Source organism: Zasmidium cellare (genome assembly GCF_010093935.1).
Source record: "Zasmidium cellare ATCC 36951 unplaced genomic scaffold M409scaffold_17, whole genome shotgun sequence".
NCBI classification, from domain to species: domain Eukaryota; kingdom Fungi; phylum Ascomycota; class Dothideomycetes; order Mycosphaerellales; family Mycosphaerellaceae; genus Zasmidium; species Zasmidium cellare.
The window spans coordinates 326,179-349,780 of record NW_022986961.1 but is presented as its reverse complement, the minus strand read 5'-3'; the positions used below and the strand labels follow the sequence as shown (position 1 = coordinate 349,780).

The 23,602-nt window shown below is 54.2% G+C and overlaps 10 protein-coding genes across 10 annotated transcripts; 7 read left to right on the top strand and 3 right to left on the bottom strand.

The window, feature by feature from the left end:
• Nucleotides 1-179: 179 nt before the first annotated feature.
• M409DRAFT_54610 (uncharacterized protein) lies at nucleotides 180-4,734 on the bottom strand (the record flags this gene model as incomplete). The annotated part of the gene is made up of 4 exons (XM_033812766.1): nucleotides 180-3,598; nucleotides 3,677-4,075; nucleotides 4,349-4,478; nucleotides 4,687-4,734. The coding sequence occupies 4 exons, from the start codon at nucleotides 4,732-4,734 to the stop codon at nucleotides 180-182; spliced, it is 3,996 nt and encodes a 1,331-aa protein (XP_033667719.1).
• Nucleotides 4,735-5,184: 450 nt separating this feature from the next.
• Nucleotides 5,185-7,657, top strand: M409DRAFT_66391 (uncharacterized protein; the record flags this gene model as incomplete). Its single annotated transcript, XM_033816919.1, has 4 exons — nucleotides 5,185-5,304; nucleotides 5,352-5,489; nucleotides 5,546-6,177; nucleotides 6,226-7,657. 4 exons carry the CDS (start codon nucleotides 5,185-5,187, stop codon nucleotides 7,655-7,657), a joined length of 2,322 nt encoding a protein of 773 aa, XP_033667718.1.
• A 1,229-nt stretch (nucleotides 7,658-8,886) lies between these two features.
• M409DRAFT_54608 (uncharacterized protein) lies at nucleotides 8,887-10,202 on the bottom strand (the record flags this gene model as incomplete). Its single annotated transcript, XM_033812765.1, has 2 exons — nucleotides 8,887-9,572; nucleotides 9,758-10,202. The coding sequence occupies 2 exons, from the start codon at nucleotides 10,200-10,202 to the stop codon at nucleotides 8,887-8,889; spliced, it is 1,131 nt and encodes a 376-aa protein (XP_033667717.1).
• Nucleotides 10,203-10,668: 466 nt separating this feature from the next.
• M409DRAFT_22883 (uncharacterized protein) lies at nucleotides 10,669-11,859 on the top strand (the record flags this gene model as incomplete). The annotated part of the gene is made up of 1 exon (XM_033806532.1): nucleotides 10,669-11,859. One exon carries the CDS (start codon nucleotides 10,669-10,671, stop codon nucleotides 11,857-11,859), a length of 1,191 nt encoding a protein of 396 aa, XP_033667716.1.
• Nucleotides 11,860-12,881: 1,022 nt separating this feature from the next.
• Nucleotides 12,882-14,220, top strand: M409DRAFT_66389 (uncharacterized protein; the record flags this gene model as incomplete). Its single annotated transcript, XM_033816918.1, has 4 exons — nucleotides 12,882-13,060; nucleotides 13,117-13,232; nucleotides 13,285-13,587; nucleotides 13,736-14,220. 4 exons carry the CDS (start codon nucleotides 12,882-12,884, stop codon nucleotides 14,218-14,220), a joined length of 1,083 nt encoding a protein of 360 aa, XP_033667715.1.
• A 297-nt stretch (nucleotides 14,221-14,517) lies between these two features.
• On the top strand, nucleotides 14,518-15,528 carry M409DRAFT_54605 (uncharacterized protein; the record flags this gene model as incomplete). The annotated part of the gene is made up of 1 exon (XM_033812764.1): nucleotides 14,518-15,528. The coding sequence occupies one exon, from the start codon at nucleotides 14,518-14,520 to the stop codon at nucleotides 15,526-15,528; it is 1,011 nt and encodes a 336-aa protein (XP_033667714.1).
• A 490-nt stretch (nucleotides 15,529-16,018) lies between these two features.
• Nucleotides 16,019-16,892, top strand: M409DRAFT_22880 (uncharacterized protein; the record flags this gene model as incomplete). The annotated part of the gene is made up of 2 exons (XM_033806531.1): nucleotides 16,019-16,262; nucleotides 16,318-16,892. 2 exons carry the CDS (start codon nucleotides 16,019-16,021, stop codon nucleotides 16,890-16,892), a joined length of 819 nt encoding a protein of 272 aa, XP_033667713.1.
• A 113-nt stretch (nucleotides 16,893-17,005) lies between these two features.
• On the bottom strand, nucleotides 17,006-17,988 carry M409DRAFT_54604 (uncharacterized protein; the record flags this gene model as incomplete). The annotated part of the gene is made up of 2 exons (XM_033812763.1): nucleotides 17,006-17,250; nucleotides 17,310-17,988. 2 exons carry the CDS (start codon nucleotides 17,986-17,988, stop codon nucleotides 17,006-17,008), a joined length of 924 nt encoding a protein of 307 aa, XP_033667712.1.
• Nucleotides 17,989-19,026: 1,038 nt separating this feature from the next.
• M409DRAFT_22878 (uncharacterized protein) lies at nucleotides 19,027-21,294 on the top strand (the record flags this gene model as incomplete). The annotated part of the gene is made up of 4 exons (XM_033806530.1): nucleotides 19,027-19,089; nucleotides 19,169-19,248; nucleotides 19,304-20,637; nucleotides 20,690-21,294. The coding sequence occupies 4 exons, from the start codon at nucleotides 19,027-19,029 to the stop codon at nucleotides 21,292-21,294; spliced, it is 2,082 nt and encodes a 693-aa protein (XP_033667711.1).
• Nucleotides 21,295-22,867: 1,573 nt separating this feature from the next.
• Nucleotides 22,868-23,602, top strand: M409DRAFT_54602 (uncharacterized protein; the record flags this gene model as incomplete). The annotated part of the gene is made up of 1 exon (XM_033812762.1): nucleotides 22,868-23,602. One exon carries the CDS (start codon nucleotides 22,868-22,870, stop codon nucleotides 23,600-23,602), a length of 735 nt encoding a protein of 244 aa, XP_033667710.1.

Sequence of the window (23,602 nt, the reverse complement as noted above, 5' to 3'; positions counted from 1 at the left end):
TCATGCTTTCATGGCCTGCAGTATTGTACAGTGCAACAAGCCGCAAATCCTTCGACATCCCAGACGCCATCGCTGAGCAATGATCATACCGTCGTGAAAGCGTGAGCAAAGCGTGAACGCTGCACAGGAACGCTGCAATCGATCAAAACAACACAAAACGTGAACGCTGCGTCGTTCGGTTACAAGTGCAACCGAATGTCCGTCATGTATGGATTGCGAACATGCGGGTTCTGGTCCTTGTAGGCCAGATGTGCCTTATGTATGCAGGGAACATACTCCACGCCGTCTTGAACTCCCAAAAAGTCGGCGAGAGAGTTGCAGGGCTTTTCCACCTCGTCCACTCCTACACCAATGGAAGCGAACTCTTCGCTGTCCGGCAACACCGTCAAAGTCGGGGCAGATGGAGGTGGCCTCATGCTCGGAAATGGGTCTTCGAGTACGGAGGCACTGGCCGGCTTGCCAAAGAGCTGCTTTCTGTTTGGCCTGGCCTTGATCTCCGCAATCTTTTGGTCTCGGTCGAAGCGATTTTCGAGATGATATTCTGGCCAGTCCTCCAAATTCTTCTTCGAAAAGTCGATATTCTCCACCTCTTCACGAATTAGCTCTCGGATGTACAGATCATCCCGCACAGGACAAGCACCTGGGGCATCCAACAATGACATGATGTCCTTCATGGCACGCTGCGATGGTCCAAGTGGAGTTTCTCCGGTGGTTGTTTGTGATTTCTTGCTGGGTGTGGCGCCCAGTCCCGAGTGCAGCGAGGTCGTCCTCTCTTGTGACGCCGAAGAGTTGAAGCTCTTCCTGTTCGCCCGCGAGGCGAGGGGCTCTTCCTCTGAAGTTTCCACATCTGTGGCCTCTTGATGTCCATAATCTTCAATGCCATCGACTTCCATTGCATCAGCATCCGTTGCGAGTGCTGCACTTTTCCTTGCGCGCTTTTCACCTGGAGGCTTCACCCATTTGCTCTTCTTCGAACGAGATGATGTGGCAGAGTCCAAAAGCCGGGCTTGTCTCTCAATTTCGTCGTCGTCGTCGTCGCTGTCAAGTTCCAAATGATCCTGTCCGCTCAGCTGGCTGGCATTTGGCCCAGATAGAGGGCGCTGCAGATCGTGGTCCCAGCGATCCAGTGTGTCTTTGACGTCGGGCTTGAGCACCCACCAATCTTTCCCCGGCTCGCCATCATCGCCTTCCGCCCAATCAACTTGTGTACATATTATCTTGCCCGATTTGCCTGTGGCATTCAGTCTCAAAGTTGCTTTGATGCCGTTCGCCCACTTGCCATTGTTCTCATCATAATCAGGAACGTTATTCGAGATCCATTCGACGATTCCCTTTCCTTGCAGTCGGTAGTTGGGCGCAGAAAGGAGAGCCATCCCGATCAGGCGTTGATAAGTCTTCTTGGGTCGCTTGAACGAATTGCCCAAGTCGTATTCATCTCTCGCGGCTGCCCGCTGACTCTTGCGCTTGATTCCCCCTGTCTTTCGACCAGGAGTAGATGGCATCAGAGAGGCTTCTGCCATCCCCTGTAGAAAAGCTTCATCCTCTTGGCCAGACGCTGACACCCTGCGTGGCTCGTCCACCATCTCGACATCATCAAAGAGCGAGTTGACGTCCGAATGGATCTCCTCGACATCATCTGTCATGGGAACATCATCACCAGAGTTGTTTCGTTCTTCATCCTGTTGACCGGTAGCAGGTGTATCACGTAACGCATTAACTCCAGCAACAATTTCAGAGGGTGAATTGGCGTCCTCATGGACCGGCTCAATCTCATCTGCCATGTGCACGTCATCGCGAGAGACTTCATCGGGCTGTGGTTGCATATTGAAAGGTACGGCTGCTTGCGGACCGCCAACTTGTCCATCGATCAAGTGTCTTGGTAATGCTTCTCCAATGGAAGAACGCACGGACGTCTCGCCTTTCGTCGAAGGCACTGCAGCATCGAGAGTGCCTTCTCGGGACGTATGCGATGGCGAGATCCGGTCTAGCCGAGAGGCGTCTGCTTTCATCTTTTTCCTGCACTTTGAGCATCTAGTAGGTCCTACTGGCGCCTTTCCTGTTTGGTTCCCGCATTCGACGCAAGATGCCATTGCTACGGTAGGCCCCTTTTTGCGTTTGGTGACATGCAAGACGCTGTCTACTGGTGAAGCTGCAGCGACAATTGGTCGTGTATCTGCGCTGGGTTGCTCAGGCCCTGTTGTCTCAATGCGATCTTCACGCATAGTGCCTGGTGGCATTGTGTTGAGCTGTTCGGCATCTTGTGGTACGAGGTCAGCGGCGCCTTCGGAAGGCTTGATGATGGCCTCTTCATCCTGAGGTATATCGAAAAGACTGATGTCGTTGTCAGATGGCCTTGCGCGATCTTGTGTGTCGGTTCTCTTGCGCTTCGTAAGCTGAAGTTTGACGGGCTTTCTTGCCGGCTTGGTTTGATCTGCTTGGAGAGTAGAGAAGCTTTTGTCGACAAGATCTTGTGCCTCCGTGAAATGTGCATCGTCGCTGTTGACCTGTTTCGTCCGCGCCTGCGACGTGTCCGCATCGGGAGCCATTGACGTCTCGGTCGCCATAGACCGGTCGACCTGGACCGCGTCGACAAGCGGATCGGGGATTGGAAGTAGGTCTTGGTGCACAGCTTGTTCTGGCTGGTTCCCAAGCTGTGTTGTTTGTTCAGCGGGAAAGAGCGCCGTCTGCTCGTGGCCCGAGCTTCCCTCGAAGGCAGCTTTAGGGGGCGAGCTTTCCCGTGCTGTGTCAGAAGGCACAGCCGCTTCACCATCTGCAGATGTACCAACACCGCCCGGCTGGCTTCTGTGCAATGGGATTTTCTTGCGCTCGCATCGCTTACACTGCCAGTGGTCTCCAGGAAAAGCTGGTATTGATCTACCGGTATAGCAATAGCGATGGTAACGACGAACGCAGGTCGTGCACTTCACCAAGCTGTCGACCTCAGACCTGGCCTTGCAAACATGGCATCTGCGAGGGCCCATAGCAGAGATGTCGGATCCAGTTCTGCCGCTGATGCTGGAGGTGCTGTCCAAAGGTGACGTGGGTCGGGGTGGAGAAGTTCGAAGTGGTTCGGTAGTGCTTTGAGGTCTGGTGTCTGGTCTCGACTGAACCGAATGCGACGTCGGGAGCCCAGCACCTTTTTCTAGGAGATTCGAACTTCCGACAGGTCGCTCTGGAGGAACCTGCATGGCGGTTCTGGAAATGCCAGCCACACCGTCTTCTCTTTCAGGTGCAAGCGCCTCAAGCACCATTTGTATCTTGTCTGATGCTGGCGGATGGTGCTGTACAGCAGTTTGAGTTGATGCCTCTGCTGCTGTTGTAGCCACGGTGGTAGGAGACCGGCGATCCTCTGCATGTTCACCTTGTTGCTGGCCGAAAGGAAATGGCTGGAAGGTAAGGCAGTACATTCCGAAGAATGGCTCGCCTTTGTACGCCTTCTCGCATTTATTCATATTGGAACGCCCCTCCCTCGAATTTGCGAAGGCTATGTAGTAGCCAGTGTCGTCACAAACAACATCGACTGGTCCGCAGCGTCGCACCAGCGTCGCGAGATGGGGTACGGTTGATTGCGACGCAGGAACAGACTCAGACGAAATGACTAAAAGAACAGGGGCAGATGGTTAGCGACTAGAAATCGATTAAACACTCAATGCATCTTGCCCTTTGATATACGTACAGATATGTGGTAGCTGGAGTATAGACTGCGGAACAGGAGCGTTGCCACCTTTCATCGCAGGTCCTGTCGGCACGTCCTTGATACCATTGACCTCCGCTTTCCCCACTCTCGAAGCAGAGTCACTGCCAGCAGGAGGCGCCTTTTCGCTGACACGGGGCTTGACAGGCTGCCCAACACTTGAATTTGGGTTTGTCCAACTCAGGTTGCGGTATGTTGTCACATTTGGACCCTTCATTGACGTTGAGTAGTATGGCTCTTCGTGAGGCGAGCGTGGCTCATTACGAGGCAAGTGCCATTCTCCTGATCTCGAAGTATCTCGACGTGCCGGTGACGACGGCCTATGCCTCCGCTCCTTCCTTCGCGCTGCCGGCGAGCGTGATTCCCTGGGTTCCCAGTGATCTGTTCGAAGCGAGTCGTAATCTTCGACATCTCTGTAATCGCTGATATGGGGTGATGGACCAGACTCATGTGCTCGTGAGATAGGGGGACGCCTACGTGAAGATGGAAAGAGTTCATTTCTGTATTCGTTTCTCGACGAGCGCGGGCTTGGAGGCCTCCGTCTTGTCTCTGGAGAGAAATTTGTAGTGGGTGAAACGGGACGGTCGTATGTCCTGTGTGACGGCTGGTACGCATCGCGATTTGAAGATGGGGACTGATGATGCCCGTACCCACTGTGCAATGGGGGCTGATCGCGAAGCAGTTGATCCTGCTTGCGCCGCTCTACAGTCCCCAAGATTCTAAACTGATCCGGCGATGGTGATCTCGCGTTATTCTCAGGGCGCTGCTGTGGGATTCGCTTGAACTACATCGTGAATTAGCATCAGTCTTCCGCAGAATCAAGCCAAACGCTGTCGTAGAAGTCGTGTCCCATCAGATCTTTTCAGTTATTTAATATGCCCTCAGCAAACCCTCAGAGGCTACATGCAAAGCCGCAACCATCGAGAGGGCCGTTATCAGACCTTTTACCTTTGTTCATCACTTGGGAAGAAAGAAAACCGACGAGCACTTACCAGGTCCTGAGTGCGCCGGGGGCTTCCGAAGTCCTCACCTGGTGGCATGGCGTTGGTCGGCCGATGCCCATGCAGCGCTCTACTTCATGTGACAAGAAGACATGAGTCCCTGTGACAGCACTTGCTCTCTAGGGAGGCGGCGGAGCTGAAGCTTGTTGAAGATGAAGCGATAGCGAGGCGTAGTAGCGAGTGTATGATGCTGTGCCGTATCGCGGTCAGGCGTCTGGTGTTGAACAGCGCTGCAGGCTTCGATGTGTTTTGGTCGAGGAAGGTGTGGTGTGCATTGTAGAAGGTGCGTTTGACGACCAATTTCAAGGGTCTCCGCGTCGGAAACCCCGCGTCACACCCGCGCGCTATGGTCCGTGCACACATTTCGAGATTGGCGACATCTGGCCCCTCGACAGCTTCAACATTCACCCTTTCCCTGCTCTGCCACTTGCGCGTGTGCTCGGCGTCGTTGTTGCGGTCGCATATCAACAATCAGCTCTTGTCTCGACCATGGACTTCCTCAAATCGGCCGTGGCCTCGATATCGAAAGGTCCAGCATTTGCATACTCGTTTGGCGATCGAGTCGACATCGATCAATCTATCTGGACTCTGCACAACGGCACGAAGCGAGTATGCTGTTGAGACATTACATTGTGAACTTCACTGACGTTGCCCAGGAAGACGGTTCGAAATGCAGCATCTTCTCCTTTGACATCAACGCCAACCGCTCACGACTCCCGCTCGCAAAGAACGCTCTAAGGAAGTTCAAGACGTTACGGCATCCTGGTGTTGTCAAGGTGTTGGACACTATTGAGGTGGGTTGAAAGAGCTTCGAAACCATGACTTGGGCACTTATCGAACAACAAGGTAGACAGACCAGCTTATCTACGTCGCAACTGAACGCATTACGCCCCTGAACTGGTCGACGAGACGGAAGGCCTTGTCAGAAGAGAGCTTGAAATGGGGATTGCACAACGTGGCAAAGACGCTCAAATTCATCAACGATGAGGCCGCCAGTGTGCATGGCAATATACGCGCATCCTCCATATTCACCAGCGAGAGCGGAGAGTGGAAGATTGCTGGTCTGGATATTCTCAGCTCCATGAAGGAAGATGATGCTGTCATATTCACCCAAGGCAGCCTAATGCCAGACATTGGACGATATTCGCCTCCTGAGGTGGTCAAGACCGGATGGGAATCGGTGCGGAAGAATCCTACACATGCGGTGGACGCATACAACTATGGCATACTGGTGACGGAGGTGTTTAATGGAGGATTTTCAGGCTCTGATCAGGTTGGATCGACCAAGAACATTCCACTGGACATGCAAAACAGTTACAAGAGGTTGACGCACGCCGCTCCCAAAATGCGGCTGAGCGTTGCGCACTTCCTGGAGCAGGGCACGCGCAGTGGAGGATTCTTCGATACACCTTTGATTCAACTGGCGGACGGCATCGACAATCTGGGTCTGAAGAGCGATGCAGAGAAAGATGCGTTCTTAAGGTAAGTTGGATATCTATCTGACACCGAATCTCCGACTGACGATGTCAGTGAGCTTGAAGCTGTAGCAGAGTCGGACGACTTTCCAGAGGACTTCTTCAAGGTTAAGGTGCTACCGGAGCTACTCAAATCTGTCGAATTCGGTGGTGGTGGCCCGAAGTCGTTCGCTCTGGTCATGCGCATTGCCTCCAAGCTCTCCGAGGATGAATACGATACCCAAATCACACCTGTCATTGTTCGATTATTCACCAGCCCCGATCGAGCAATGAGAGTCTGCCTTCTGGACAATCTACCCCTGATGATTGATCATCTCAGCCAGAAGATTGTGTCAGACAAGATCTTTCCGCAGATGGTGACAGGTTTCGGAGATCTTGCGCCTGTGGTACGAGAGCAGACAGTGAAGGCAGTCTTGGTGGTTGTACCGAAGCTCTCCGACCGAGTGGTCAACGGCGAGCTTCTCCGACATCTTGCAAAGACCGCGAACGACGAACAACCCGGCATTAGAACGAATACTACAATCTGTCTCGGCAAGATCGCACGTAACCTTGGCGCAAGTTCACGGGTCAAGGTCTTGAGCGCAGCTTTCTCGCGTGCGCTTCGAGATCCGTTCGTCCATGCGCGAAACGCCGCGCTGATGGCTCTCGCAGCCACAGCAGACATATTTCCAGAAGAAGACTGCGCAAACAAGATGTTGCCAGCCATCTGTCCAGGTCTTGTCGATAAGGAGAAGATGATCCGCGATCAAAGCAACAGAACTCTCAACATCTACCTTGAACGAATACGCAAGTACAGCACCACTCTCCCAGATACAGTGCTGCCACCCCCTGAAACCGCCTCAGCCGGCGGCACAAGAATGAGCACACCACAGCCGAGTCAGCAAGGCAACCAGTGGATGGGCTGGGCAATCTCATCCTTCACGAACAAATTGAGCGCCGCCACTGGCGAAATACAACCGAATGGAACCGGCGCGCAGACTCCTTCGGACCGTGTCACATCACCGCCGGCAAACGGGATATCATCGCCGCCACCCGGCCTACACCACACAGCATCAGCGTCAGCCGTGCCGAAGGCAACTTCAAATCTGCGTACGACCGCCATGGCGCCCGTTGAAGATTTCGACAACGATGACGGCGGATGGGGCAACATGGACGATGACGACCCGGCCGACGCGTGGAACACTGAACCTGCCGCTACCTCTTCGACTCACTCGTCCAAACCCAGCGTCTCATATGACGACGGTGGCGAGCCCGACTTCGAAGGCTGGCTCAACGCCCAAGCGCAGGCGAAGAGCGCGAGTAAAAAACCTTTGCCGAAAGGCCTTGCGAAAAAGACGCCGGCTGCGAGGCCGGCCCCGACGTCGAGGACGAGCACCGTAACTTCCAAACCTAGCATTGCGGCACCGAAAACTTCCAAACCCGTCGAGACGAAGCCTGCGCCCGTGGAAGATGAGGATGAGGGTTGGGGAGATGCGTGGGCGGATTGAAGAGGGAGAGCAATACATAACTAGAATGACGAGAAGGTACAGTAGTTGTTGGCAGTTACAGCATCGAGATACCCTTTTCAGCCAACGAATACGTCGCGCACGTGCCACTCAAGCCCAGCGGTAGACTTTTCGTTCCGGCGGCGTCAATGATGAATGAGGAGAAGAATAAGCATTTTCGTCTGAACCCTTTTACGAGAACTCATACTTTCTAAGGTAATGCCAAGGGTACGGTCACGCTCGCCGAATGTATCGGTAGGAAGACCGACTTCTTACTCGCATCAAAATCTTACAGAACCCAGGACAGGACAGAGTGCCAGCATAGGGTATCCCCGCCTTGTGCCAAATCTTCGCTTTATCGGTTCGGCTTTTGAAGCATCTTAGATCTCAAGCCATTGCGCAATCACCCGACAGACAAGACTGGAGTCCACTGTCCACTTGTTTTAGATTTTAGACCCGCCGTTGAAGAAGAAAGATTCGCCGATAATGACTCCGTTCTGGACTGTAGTGACTACACCTCCTTGCCGTGACTAATGTTTTGAGAAGCACGCCTTTTCGGACACGAGGATTTTCTGTTGATAAGGATTTCACCGAGGTCGGTCAGATTGGGACTTTGATGGTCTTCTCGAAGGAAGCGGTGACTACGAGGAATTGGAAATTTTCTTCACGGACGCGCACATTCTCGGGTGAATTTGATATGCAAATGCTCACATGGCGTTGCACGGTTGAGCAAGTCGCATCGCGGGCTCCACTGGGGCGAGGAGGGCGTGCGTGAATGCGTGACTGCGACTTGATGACCGTATGTATGGGGATGGGGATGTGGGAAAAATTGGTCACGAAGCGAACACCGAGCGGGTTTGCGGAATTTTTCTTAGTCCTCCTTTGCCTCTTTTCGTGGTTGAATGCCGAAACATGACTTTTGTTGTGCGGTGGCCTTTTTGGCTCGCGGGCCAAGTCATGTAGCGCTGCAGTAGAGCCGGAGGATGGTGCAGGTTCTCGGGAGAACGGTGTCCGGCAGTTTTAGGAAGGTCTTGAAGAGGACGCGATGGCGTGGACAGATTCGTGTCTTAGCAAGAGGCTAGCTTTGCTGGAACTGTTTTGGTGCGTCGAATCTGAATGTTGTCTCACGGCAGCCAGCGCGTCGACGGGGTGAAGACGAGGTACGGGCGAATTCTAGTGCCGGAAGCGGCAGGCTTCCAGAATTCTTCTGGCGTGTGACGAATCGGCGACGCTTACATCACAGCAAATCTCTCGTATCTCGTGCACACCCACACGGAGTTCCACAATTGTCGCCATTCTTCGTGTGCTAAGCTGACTGGATCCGCCTGTTTCAAGATGGCGGGTCGGTTGCACGTGCAGGCGACAAAGGAATGGAGGGTTCCATTCCAGCGAACTGTCGTCACGACCCGACACGTTGGGAGGTGTTTTCGTCGCTCAGGAGATACGTCAGGAATGCGCGTGAGATGGGATCTTCGAGAGGTACAACAGCATGGAGCAAACCAAAGAGACTTGGAGCCAGTTGCGCAACAGACTTCCATGAGCGCTACTGCGGCGCTAAGAGGTGCTTCCTTGTAGGGTCGACGACTAGCAGAAGCGGGCGCGGTGGGGCCAAGGACTTTCTGTGCGCTCCCCCTCTCTTTCGAATGGCCACGCTCACGGTTCGCTTTTCTGTAGTTTCTGCAGCCATCGGCGATCAGAGATAACAGTTGGTATTGCGTTCGGCTTGCCGACGGCGAGGCCGACAAAGAAGTGAAGGTCATCAAAGCGGAGGCGTTTCCGAGGGCAGCTCGAAGGAGGGCACTTGCAAACGGGCAGGTGAGACAAGACGCGGTTAAGGCTCCTGGGGAGCGCTGGACGGCTTCTCGAAGGAATGGAAGCCTTGCGGGAACACACAGCTTGATGAACTGGGGTGTGTCCGCTGTCCAGTGACGAGCGCAGACGGGTCGGCGATGAGAGGAGCAAAGCTGTTTTGTGCGTCGAAGAAATGAAGCTATTCCGGTTGAGGCTTAGCGTATCGAGTTTTGATTGGCTAGAACAACTGTGGAAGCCGCGTCGAAGGGCAAGTGCGATGGGTGGATGCAGCACGCCTTGCCTGTCTCGCACGCTGCATTCTCTTGTGTGTCGTGAGAGAGGAGAGCCTCCATCGCTGCGCAGCGCCTCTGCGTCTTGTCTCTCTCTTCGTCCTCGCCTTGACTGCCTGACTAATTATTGCTGTTGCCGGTGACTCTACATCACCACCGCTGCACGCTCCGCCCCTCCCAACAGCCCCGCCGCCGTCTTGTCTCTGCAAACGACCAGGCCCCGCCGTGCCGTCAGATCTGACAACACGCGCTCGGTCATCTGTCTCAGCCAACCGCCACTGACTGCCACCCGCCGAAGAAAGACCACCACTGCACTGCATTCGCTTTGCCTGCGCGACACCGCCCACAACCCCTACCCACCGACACCTCAACGCTCTCGACGACAACAACAACAACAACAACAACAACAACAACAACAACAACAACAACAACAACAACAACAACGACGACCACCACCGCTGCTTCATTCCACAGTAATAATACGACGCAACCGCCGCCAGGGATCCTGTCGCACACCCGGCTCTAGACTCTGCCCGTCGTCTGTGCCTTGCCGCTGCGACGCCTGCGTGCCCTCCTCACTCGCACGAGACACGACGCTGCGTACAACACCGTGCAACCCGCGCCTTGTGTCACCCCCATCTCCCACCCGCGAGACAAGGACCTGCATGTCAAGTGCCACTGCGAGACCGCCGACGCCTATCGACGCACTACGCTAAGAGGAGGAGCCTTGCGAGAGCGATAACAAAAGCAACCACCGACACCGACCTTGACAGCACAACTGGCACGCAACACGCTTCCGTGAGACGGGTGTCTCACAGTCCCAAACTGGCGTCGACACAGCTGCCCTTGCGGCCAGGTCTGTGTTTGACTGCCAGCACTCACAAGTCTCGCTCTGGCCACAAGCGGAAAGGCACCAACATCTTTCGCAACGTTATGATTGCGAAAAAGCCTTCATCCAACTTCACTTCCTCAACTTCCTCCTCCACCTCGTCCTCCACCAACTCTTCCCTCAAGCCGCCCTCCCACATCACCGAGGACTGGGACGCCGACGACGAGGACACCATGTCCTCTGAGGAACACTCACCGTGCCCGCTGTCAGTCGCGATACCACAAATGGGTGCTCATGGTCCTTACTGTCCCCGCAGACCCAACCTGCGAGAGATCCTCGCCAACACCTCGCCGCCGCCATGGACATTAGCCGCATTCATGGCCTACCTCTCGAACAACCACTGCCTCGAAACACTGGAGTTCACCATGGATGCAGGCCGGTACAAGAAGCATTTCGCAAAGATGATGTCGAGGGCACCTGAAGGCGGTATCCCGCCCGCAAAAGATCGAGAATACGTTCAGGCATTATGGCAAAGGCTTGTGGAGGCGTACATTCAACCCAATGGCTCACGAGAAGTCAACTTGCCTTCTGATGTGCGAGACCCTATCATCAACCTTCGACCTGCGACCCTGCCGCCAGCACCAGAGACGTTGGATCCTGCCGTTGCCAAGATTTACGAACTTATGGAGGAGTCGGTCCTGGTCCCGTTTCTGAATAGCGTCTATCCGCAAACGGCACATCCAACGATCTCTACATGCCCGTACGACACATCTGACGAAAACATATCATTATCGCGAACGCTCGAAGACCGATCCATGTACGCGCGCCGGGCAAGATACCACAGCCGAAATTCGCCACCTCCACAGTCAGCGGTTGAGCCTCACGCCTACTCTTACTCACCGCCATCGCACATTCGGAAATCTGCTCCCGTCCCACTCAGTGCTTCCGCTGCGTCGCCGCACAAGTCACGCTTCAGCGTGAGGTTGACGCCGACTACTTCCTCGCCAGCAGCACCCTTGTCAAATTCGACCATTGCGGAGACTGTCGCGACAGGGTCAGATGCTACACTGTCCGGGACCGGATCAGCCAATGGTGGTCCTGGGATGACGGACGACAGCGGAAGCACTAGCAGCCCTACGAACGACAGTCCCATGACACCACCTATGAGCCCTCCCAATAGCGACACGCAGAGTCCCAAACGCGATTCTGGCATGTGGAAGAAACTCGGCAGGCTGAGTGGGATGAAGGTCGGCAAGAAGAAGAGTCATGGCGGACTTCAAACCGAGCATGAATGAGTAAGGAGCCCAATGCCGACATGTTCTGATTTATTCGCATCTTCCGACCTTAGGGTTGGCGACTGGGTGTATGGCCTGAGGACGGACAGACTTTCGACTCGCGCGACCACCCTTGCATTTCTCTCCGGCGCAACAGGGATATCGGAGCTGCCAACGGCAGCTACCTCTCTGGACGATTTGTTTACTGAGATCTAGCGTTCTGTTCGAGCAATTCCACTGGCAAGTGGCCCTCTACGACCGAAGTCCTAGAGGCGGGCGTTCTTTGGGAGATATGGTACTTCACGACACGAACCCGAGAAGGAAACACGGCATTTCTGACGGCGAAATTTTTTTAACGGACAACTCCTGTTTGACATGTGTGCTCCTCGAGAATGGGAAGAGGACGATGAAGCAAGCATCTTTTTGAACCTCGATCTATTGTACATATACCAACACTGCTTGCCGCGAGGAGATGGAGAAGGGAGGCGTCGTCTTTGATGCTTGCGAGATAGACGTCTGATCGAAACGACGAGACGAAATGAGAGGCTACCGTGCCCTTTTTGGGCAACACAAGGCCTGCTACTACTGACTCCATCCATCATTCCATCTTCCACCATCTTATCGAATTTCGAACTTTGCAACCAGGTCGCTTGCCTTGCCGTCCGTTATCCTCGGCTAAATGGAAGTGAGTTGGCTACGCCAATCGTTATCGGTACTACGGCGCGGAAAGGACTCCTTGTGCTGCGCTAGCGGTAGGATTGTTGTCCCGAATGCATCGAACAGTGCCCACGTTCAGTAATATACCCTTTTAGGTCCCTGTTGCGAACCAGTGTCATCGACTCGCAGCCGTATGCAATACTGACTTGACTGTGGCACAAGGACAAGGAAGAGTTGTGCACTGGACGACACTGCTTGCATAAAACAAGGCATGTTACAATCGCTTCGTCGAGATTTTCCCTTTGCCATTTCCCTACTATAAGGACCTTCATCGCCTCAAGCAACAACCGCATGAGTTGAATTCTTCCACGCGCTCTCGAAGAAACATGCTCGCCATCACGAGTCCGACGTACTCCGATCCTTCTGGCTACGAACTCTCAGAGATTCCATTACCGAAGATCACGGAGCCAGATGAGGTTATCATACGAGTCCATGCGGCGAGTATCAATCCTGTCGATGTAAAGATAGCTTCTGGGGCGTTTAAGCAAGCGGGTTTGCTGGAGGCGTGAGTCTTCGCATGAATCGGTATGGAACGTGGCTTTGGCTGATTGTTGTGTACAGATTCCCCATTAGACTCGGCTATGACTGTGCGGGCGTTGTGACTGAAGTAGGCAAAGATGTGAGAGATCTGAAGGTTGGAGATAAAGTCTGGTCACGATTACCAGAGTCGACGAAAGGCAAGTCTACCACATCCCCATCTGCACACTCCCTAACCTCCCCATGTCACAGGCTCCTGGTCCGAATACGCCAAAGCCACTCCCTCGCATATCTCCCTCATGCCCACCAACCTCTCCTTCGCCGAAGCCGCATCCCTGCCCCTCGCAGCCATCACCGCCGTGCAAGCACTACGGAAGTACGAGGGTGATCTCGCGGGCAAGACGGTTTTCGTGCCGGCGGGCTTGGGCGGGACGGGGGCGTTTGCGTGTCAGTTGGCGAAGAATGTTTTCAAGGCTGGGAAGGTTATTACGACAGTTAGTACGGCGAAGGTGGGGAGGGTGGCGGAGTTGTTGGGGGAGGGGGTTGTTGATCAGAGTAAGTTGCAATCCGTCATGGGGCTGAAGGTGGATTGTATGAGAGTTCCTGGTTTCGTCTTTCGAACAGCAGGAGATGACCAAGCTCACGATTCTCCGGCGAGCTTTTTGCAAATACTCAAGACCTACAAAGCTAACACCCCTCCCAGTCATCGACTATACCAAAGAAGACCCCACGACCATCATCCCCCGCGGCTCCATCGACTTCCTCCTCGACACCATGGGTCAGGCACTTTCATACCTCTCCCTCATGACCCCCCACACCTCCACCATAATGTCCATCTCGACAACCCCCTCCGGAACCCAACTCCAGTCCTCCTCCTTCTTCTCCCGACCCTCCAACCCCAAAATCCCCTGGCTCGTCAAGACCTTCCTGGACGGCGCGGACTACGTGCGGAAGTTGCGGGCGCGGAGGTGGGGGGTCAGGTATGAGTATATGTTTCTGGAGAGTGGGAGGGGGGAGTTGGATGCGTTGAGGGGGTTTGTGGAGGAGGGGAGGTTGAGGGCTGTGGTGGGGAGTAGGGTGGCTTTGAGGGATGCCGGGGCGGTGAGGGAGGCTTGTGGGCGGGTTTATCAGGGGAAGGGTGGGGTGGGGAAGACGGTTTTTGAGGTTGTTGGGGAGGGGGAGGGGTGAGGGGTGAGGATAGGTTGGGCTGGGGGAGTCTTCAGGTACAGCTACTATCTTCATGGAGGCAGAACGATCATGCTAAGCCTATTCTCACTTGCAAGTTGGATGGGACGCTATTATACATGGTGTGTTTGCGAAACCCGGCTTTTGCTCCGCGATGACATGCAAGACAGCATTCATGCCGCCGCTAAAGACCGGCCATCGTTGTTGTTCAAACTCTTGCAGATTTTAAAGATTCGAAGGCATACGGGTGACGGTGTTCTCAGGAAACAAATGGCATCGATCCTTGCCTGAAATCAAACAATGTTTACTTCATCGTCTCGTCCACAAAGGCAACCGGTCACGGAATACGCTGTGGAGATCGACGCCGTACCAATCGAGCGATGGCGCCAAAGTGCAACAGGAGTGCCTTTCGTTCGCAGTTTCAACTCCGGGAAACCTGGCCCCCATGTACTCATCACTGCTCTCACTCACGGGAACGAGATCGCCGGGGCTGTTGCACTCGATAGGCTGCTCGGCAGCGGACTGCATCCAACCAAGGGACGACTTTCACTCGCCTTCGCGAACGTGGACGCATACTCGAAGTTCAGTGCCAACGATCCCCGGGCTAGTCGCTGGGTGGACGAAGATATGAACAGAGTATGGTCGCCAGAAATTCTGCATTCCCAGCCAGCACGCAGCCGTGATGCCGCTCGCGCAGCAGAGCTTGAGCCTATTGTGGCGGATGCAGACTATCTCCTGGATCTTCATACTACACAGCATCACAACGAGCCACTCGTCTTGGCGGGGCCACTTGAGCGCAGTCGAATATTGGCGATGACGATGGGTTTGGCAAACTTGGTTGTGGTCGACAAAGGCCATGCACAAGGACCACGCATGAGGGATTATGGCGGGGTTGGGGATCCTTCACGAACGAATACCGCCCTCCTTATCGAAGCAGGCCAACCCTGGGCTGCCTCTAGTGTTGAAACTGCGTATGCCGCCTGCATCAGGTTTCTGTGCCGGCTGGAATTACTGCCTGAAGACGCCGGTCTTCAAGATACCACACGTCTACCACAGTCAGCTCAGCGCATTGTCGAAATAGCCATGCCAGTAACTATCAAGCACGAATTCACCTTCGCCATGCCACTTAGAGGCGGCGAAGTCTTACCGAAAGCTGGCACGGTCATCGGACACCACGGAGAGGAACCTGTGCGAACACCGTATGATGATTGTGTTGTCATTATGCCATCTCAGCGACTCTGGTCTGGATTAACCGCAGTTCGGCTCGGACGAGATATATCGGCTACATTAGTAGCGCCAGTATATACTTAGAGCTCATACAAAAGAGATAAGAGAATAGCAATAGAGCAGCTTACGCTTTCAACAACGAAGAGAGCATTCAGTTGCTACATGTGATCGTATGTCCGTGCGTGCCGCTAGTCCAGAAACAAGCCATTTGCGCTTTCGTTCATATCTCCAATTAGGACGTTAACAACGCAAGGCATTAATACGCGATAGCTGGCTGTGATTGCATTTCCCAGCCGTCTAACTTCCTCAGGTAAATCTTCCTCGTATGATTTGCGATAGGGGGTGCGTCTTGGCGCGGGATCGCTCGCTGAATCAGCCCGAATGGGCCATCGGTAAATCCCCTGACCTCACCTTCGACGAAGGAGGAGCCGTCCGAGTGAAAACTCCACCATAACTCAGCTACGACCAACAAACTGCATCATCGCATTCCTAGGCTTCAGCAAACTCCAACAACAACAACAGCAACAACAACAAAAACATCGGTGGTGCTTGAGTACACTTCGCTTCCTGGCCTATGGCAGATGGATTCGCCGCCGTCGCCGCCAAACATGGACACCCGCCTCCTCCAGCTCCCGACTACGCCTTTACTGAATTCGTGACGATAAATTTCCTTCAACCGGTTCGCTTGGAGGACAAAACGACCGCGACGGGACAAGTTTGGGAGAAAACGATCCAAACGTATTTGAACACAGCTGGCACCAAGGTCCTGTGGTGGGGACATGCAGTAGATCATCCTCAGACCGTCAAGTTGATCATTGGTAAGTTCACTGGACTTTGACGATGGTCCACTGCACACGAACTGACTCTGGTCAGACTGGAGTTCTTCATCGCACCGAGAAGCGTTCCTCGCATCACCGAGCATGGGTTCTCTTCTGGCATCATGGCAATCAGACACCGACTTCGGGCACTCTTCCAGCTCGCCGAATCTATTCGAGCTGTCACCCGAGACATCCGTGCGACTGAACGTCTTCCGACCACCCCGAGCGTTCAGCGAAGATTGTGTCACTATTCTGCTCACGTTCTATTTCTCAGATTCCTTCGATCCGAACGCCGTGCAGCCGGATGACGAAGTGCAACCTCACCGTTCCAGGCGCGCAGTCTGGGAGAATGCTTGGAGCGTCTTTGCACACTCAGCACTACGGAGCGAAGGTGGCGTCATCTCTAGCCGTGGAGAAGGGGCATGGTCCGTACGGGAAGGACCAGGAAGCAAGTGCTCCTGGATGGGAGCGTTCAGGTTCATGAATGCAGACTTGGCCCGGAAGTTCCTCGCCCTCGCTGACGAAGAAGTTCAAGGCTCTCAGCGAGGCGGATGGGGTCGTTTGAAGAGCCTTGCAGACGCTGGAGTTGAAGTTGAATTATTGAGCATGGTTCATGCAACGGAGAAATAGTGATATTTGGGCCGACTATTGTTGAAGCCAGCAATGTTCTTGCAATTCTTCGAGTCTAAACAGCTAAGTCATAAAACAAACGCGTGACCGACTGACTCCCCATCGACCATTGCCTATGAAGACGGAAGGTTGAGATTTCGGATCGTCTGTGGCTCGTTCTGCTGAAGTCTCTGATACTCGGACACAGTGCTCAGAGCTTTTCCGGTATTCCAAAGATACGGCGTAAGGGCCATGGCCAGGGTATACAGCGTCAAGCTGTCGGGGTTCTCCACCGCATACGTCGACCTAACTTGTTGCGCTCCTCCCCATCCATACCTTTCACCTCCGGCAGCCTGGCCGCCCGTCGAGTCTCCACGCACTGTGTCCAGGGTTAGCCAGAACAAACGTCGATGTGTGAACGGCTAGGATCGAACTCACTGGTATCAATAAGAGCGTGAGTCAATTCATGGAATAGAACCGTTGAAAGAGTCGTCTCATCGTCCAGGTTGTTCCCTTCTGCGAGGCTCAGCTGATTCAACAGTATATCGCCGCCGTTCTGCTTCAGGCATAGCTGGACGAATTCAATGTTGTTGATTTGTATTCGGTAACCAATTTGGGTGTTTGGCGTTCCGTTGATGATGACGGGGTCTGCACAGCGCTTAGTGGTGGCGGTAGAGTACCCGGGGTACGACTGGCCATTCGAAGGGTCGTTGAAGGTCAAGGTCCCGTCTTGCGCCTGTGTCCACAGCGCGCTGTCGTCGCAGGACACGTAGACGTTGCGTGTCGTCGAGGGAGCAGCTGCCATAGTCCCTAGGTTTGACTTGACATCGTTCCACCGCGTTTGCGCACCCGGGGATGTCGCGTCGAAGAAGGAGTCGAAGGTCACCACGGTTCTGTAAAAGTCCCAGCCACTGCTCTGCCCATTGTCTAGACTGTTCATGCTGTTAAGGGCATGCTGAGCCAGGTTCGTTACGTCTGTTAAAAGGCCTTGTACCGTTGAACTTCCTTGTGCACCGCATGTGTTGTGTACTGGATCAACGAGAATGACGGCTTCCGCAGAGTGTAAAAGACATGCTAGGAGAAACACACGTCGTGGGCACAAATGTTGTATCTTCATCGTGGGACGTGTCTTCGATGGGAGTGTCGAATGAATAGATGTGAATGAGGGGACAAGGTGGAACATGTCACTACTCGGTATATGTTGCTATATACATAGTCGACTGGTTTCATAAACTTACGCTGGGCCATCCTTGGTCTGGTGTTAGTGATGTAGTCTCAATCCTCCTCTCCGACTGTACCGGCTTCCCGTGTCTGTTCTATTCATGAGTTTAGCTTGGGTTGTTAGGATCAATCCTTACCAGGAAAAGAGCGTGCCAATCTCGCGTTCCCAGTTGATTCCAACTTCAATGTTATCTTTAGTCGGAGCAGTAAGCCTTGAATTTGGCGCTGGTGGCTGGCAGAATGTAGATTCACCCCTTTTTCGCCGAACAAGCTTGGGAAGCAGTGCATTCTGCGAGATAACCCAACATTCGGCGGCTTCGAATGCATCCTTCGTCAGTGAGTCCTATGACCCTTGAATTTTGAAAGCAGTAGTACCTGCGAGGGCTCACCTTGCTTAGAACAATTATGGTTAGAACCCATATTTCAGGACCATGTGGCGCCCGTGTTGGCTGTTTAGTTAGACCAACATGGCGGCGATCTGTTCCATCGTGGTTTCAAGTCTTGTTGGTTCATAGTTCCTTGCCTTAGAATAGTTACCATTATCATCCATGTAGTCTTGTTACGTAGGAGCCCCGTAGCCTTCGATGTCCAGCTCGATGCTGACAAGGCTTCATACCTATATATCAATACCACGTAACGCACCTTCCCAACGCAACACGGAATACCTACGAAGCAGATTCCGCAATGTCTTTGTTTAGAAGCTTAAAGTGTCTACCGTCATTCTTATACATTTTCTCAACTCTCACCACACCATCATTTGGGCTCGAACCGCGAAGAAAAGCAAGAGATACTCCAGGACAACTGCTCGAGGTTTTCGCGTCAACCTACACAGATCTTGCAGATGAGCTATCACTGCAGCTGAACTGTTTACTGCAACAGAATGCTGGCGTTGGTGAAGGCAACGATCTTCCCCTCCAAGTAGGGCAAATCGTATATGTCCCTTACGATTGTTGTGGCAACAGCTGTTCGGGCCCGGTCTGCTTCCAGCGACAGGAATGTAACGGACAATCCACGACCACAGCCCCAACAGCCGCAGGGTCAAGTCTAACTTCCGTCGAAATCTCATCTACAGTCAGTGTAGCTGGCAGCTCCGTGACGACAACGGCTCCCACCTCCTCAAGTACAAGTCCAAGCTCGATATCAGTCGAAACAAGTGGTACGGACAGTTCGTCAAGTCCTTCGCCATCTCCTAGCTCGACCTCTGTCTCCAGCTTAAACACCCAAATATTCACAGAGCCCAATGGAGCAACCACGGTTCTGACTTTGCCGACGAGCCTATCAATCACTGGACCCACTACACTGGTGACCGGAGGCTCGACATTGACTCTTGGTCTTGCACCAACCACGACGACTGGTACTGATATTGAAGTTTTTACCGAGCCTGACGGAGCCACCACTACCTTGACACTAGAGTCCGACTACCCAATTATCGCTCCAACAACGTTGGTGACAGGAGACTCGACACTGACGCTGTATCCGGAACCTACATCCTCCTCTTCGACCTCCAGTGGGGTGGTCCCCGTTATTCAAACACTTCAAGATCCTGATGGAGACTTGTTCACGGTTACGCAACCGTCTATTACCGGGATCGAAACCATCTCGACCAGCGGATCAACCCTGGAGCTTGCACCCTTCGTCACTCTCTTCACCAATTCACCAACGTCTACAATGACGACCGTTCCGCCCGGCGTCACTGTCGCAGCGTTCACAGAATGGACCGCATCGACCAACGGCTATGTGACCTCCACTGTGGGTGGAACTCCTGTGGTCTTCCCAGTCATTGTCCCATGTGCGACTTGCGTGCCGGACATCATCGAGGGATGGGATGATGATTTGCCGAACGTTTGGATCAAGTGGCCCAAGTTTCCGCACCTGCCGTCCTTCCACATTCCTTGCATCTTCTTCTGCAGTCATCCGAAAAAGAATCCCTCCCCGCCGGTCAACGACGGACCTCCACCGAGCGCTGAAGGGGAGCCTTCCGCCAGCTCTACGCCCACGAGCTCGCCAAGCCCATCGTCGTCGGGCTCCTCATCGTCGAGCTCAGCCTCGTCAACTTCGACGACCTCGTCCTCAGCCTCGTCTTCAGGTTCTTCGAGCTCTTCATCCACCTCTTCCTCCACATCTTCCGCACCGCTCGCCAGTACGACCCCAGATTTCAAAGGAACAGATCCCGACCTCGTCGCACAGGTGGAAGCGTACCAAGCACCATTCCTGGGCTGTCTATCGACATTCGTCCTCCCATTCCCAACTGCTTGCGTTTCTTCGAATAGTACAGCCTCTGGAAGCTCGAGCGCGTCTGCTAGCTCAACGTCACAGCCTACCACATTCTCCACCAGCACCATCACAAGCTCGACGGCGAGCATCCCATCGTTCTTGCCAATGACATACTCATATGCGGACCCTGACCAAGGCGTTAGCTCTGCATATTGCCAATACTCTGGACTAGACTATCCGGCGAGTTTCACAACCATTGGCACGTCGGTCAACTCGTGTGCTTATACTGCGGTTCCGTCAACCACCATTCCTCCGCAGAGCCTGACGTCGAGTACCCCTTCCTTCTTACCCATGACACATTCATTCGCAGACCCTGAACCAAGGCGTCAACTCTGCATTCTGCCAATACTCCAGTTTGGACTATCCAGAGAGCTTTGCAACCATCGGCACGTCAGTCAATCCTTGTGCATACACAAGTCTTCCCGCCTCGACAATTCCTGCTCCCACGGCGGCGACGACGACGGTCTCCTCGAGCCCGAGCTCCACCGCTCCTGCGTCGGCTACAACACCGACCCTGTCAACCATTGACCCCGCCAGTGCTGCCGCTGAGACGGCCCTTTGCTACTCAACCACCGATGGATCGAGCCACGTTCCGTTCAGCCTTTCAGATGCAAATACCGCCATCCACGACCTCTGCGTTAGAAGTGCGTCCCTGGATCCTACTGTGCAGGCTAGTGTAGACTTTCCACAATATCCCGGAGACGGCTATACCATCACCGTCGCGATGGAATGGGCGACCGACCAGACCGACTGCGGCGTCCCTGCGGCCTTCGATATCCCCAACCAGCAATATGATTGCGCTGCCTCATTCGAGGTCAACACCAATTGCATGGATGATGGGAATGTCATCGGAGGGGTGTGGGTGTTGAACACGGGTGCTGGCTGCGTTGGGGTCACGATGAGCGCCAATCCTAGTTCAGATAGCTGAAGACTGTAGCGTAGCAAGAGTTATTCATATTAGTATTGTTGTTCATTCATTTTCCTCCATTGGGTCTCGATACGAAGGCTTCGTGGCGATCGACGCCTGAAGTGTAGGAGAGCGGATCGCCGAACGATCGTTGGACAGACCTGGAGTTGTTAGCCCGCAAGCGCACATTGGAAGCCCTCCATCCGACCCTCCTCACATCCGAAAGAGAGCCCTCATCATCCCATCACCTTCTTCCGACCCGATCCAGCACTGAGCCAACACATCCGATCCCAGTCTGGCATCCCTTCAAGGCTCGTGATCTCCCCACGTCGACACCATGGAATACGAACGTCGACGGCCGATACGAACACCGAAAGCTCAACCACAGTGACTCGCAGATGACGACTCCTCGTCCCCGAACTTTCGCCAGGCGTAGGCGTTTACTCGTTTCGGGCTGGGAGGAAGTTTCGACTTTGCGCTCTCGCCTCTGGGGAAGATCAGGTGAGGTCGGCAGGGGATGGGATGGCGTCCGCGGATTCCCTCTCTGATTCGGATGTGGAGGTTGCAAGGGAGGGAATGAGTAGGCATGCGTTACATCAGGAGACGTCTTTCGAGTGAAGAAGTGTGGAGTGGTGGCACCGAGGTTTTGGCAGGAGGTGTGGTGGGCAGTCACATGCCAGCGCAGATTCATTCACTTCGCTGCTAGCTTGCTTTGGGGCCGCACAGACCAGTAGCTGGAATCGATGAGCTTTCTTCTTCCGCTTCATTTTGCTCTTGGCGATGAATCTTGTTTCTGGACTCTGAATAACGCGATGCGAGGCTCTTGCTGGTCAACCTCGATCAGTATTGCGCATGAGGGAAACCGGGAAAACGTCCTGCAACTCACAGCTCCCATCCGCGGCGACGTAGCAATCCTCCGTGAGTCGATGGTGAGTGCAAACCTGCCAAAATGCACGATACACACACCTTCAACCAAAACCATTTCCCTTCACGCACCATCTCTTTCAAGCAAAATCCAACCATGCGAGGCACATCCTCCCCATCAAACAGACTTCCCCCATCTCAATGAAAAAAGCCCTCGGCACATCGACCCGCCATCAAAGAAACACCACGCCGTCCGCAAACCTTCCCCCGAAACCCATCTGCGACCTCACCAACAGCTACGCCGCGATTGCCAGACCCTTGCCCTGCATGAGTGTCAACATAAGGTTCTCGGCTCGGATACGTCCCGACGCTACGGTTCGTCGGGGAAAGGAGCGTGGTGACGTTGGTGGATGCAGGAACAGAAGGGATCGCCAGCTCGCGACTGCACTTTGACGTTTTGCGACGGTTGGGCGTCGGGTGCGCTGCGTCAAAGGTTGTGACATGGCACTTCATCTCTTGTGTGTGAGTCTGTTCTCCCCTGATACGCCAGATTTGGCTTCTGTTATTGCGGACGTTGGTTTCGGTAGTGCTGTTGCTGCCAACTGCTGGATGCCGGTTGAGAGAAAGGCGACGTGCAGAGTGCTGTGCTGTTGGTTCTGCATGCGACACGAGAGCCATTGAAAGAGAAGCCTTGCGACGAGATCCTATACCCACCTACCTATCCACCATCATGGCCATGGCAGGCACAGAAAGCCCGAACACGCCTCGCAAACCCGTCGTCAACTTCTCCCGCCCACGACTAGCAAGCAAAGGGCAGACGGACAACGATGAGGAATTTGGCATCAAGCAACACGACCAGTCCATCCCCAACTCCGCCGTCAAATCCGTCTCCGCCTTCCACTCCCCCCACCCCTCCGACCCTCCCTTCCCCGCCGAACCGCGCTTCTCCACCGACAGCGAAACCCTCTCCAACACCTCCGCCAACGCCCGGCGCGACGACGCCCTCGCAGCCGCACGCCGCGGAGCCCCCATAGGCGGCCTCAATGCCCAGCGACACCCCGGGACCCGCCGTCTAGAATCCAATAGCACGACGACCACGACCACATCCGACAGCACGCACTCCCGCCCCAGCACAGCGGACAGCACGAAGCGCCTGATGCCGATCAAATCCATCCTGAAACAAACCTCCGTCGAAGTCTCCAGCGAGCGGGCGTCGAGCGACGGCGGGGAGGACACGGGGAGCCATCATACGGTTAGCGAGGATGGAGGGAGTCAGAGCACGGTTGGGTATGAGAAGGATGGGAAGTGGAGTAGTAGCGATTATGATACGAGTGAAATGAGCGAGAAGGAGGTAAGGAAGCTGGAGAAGAAGGGGAAGAATCCGGCGTTGGTGGCGGAGATGAGGGCGGCGAGGAAGGGGAAGGGGATTGTCGGGGTTATGACGGGGACGAGTTATGTTAGTTGA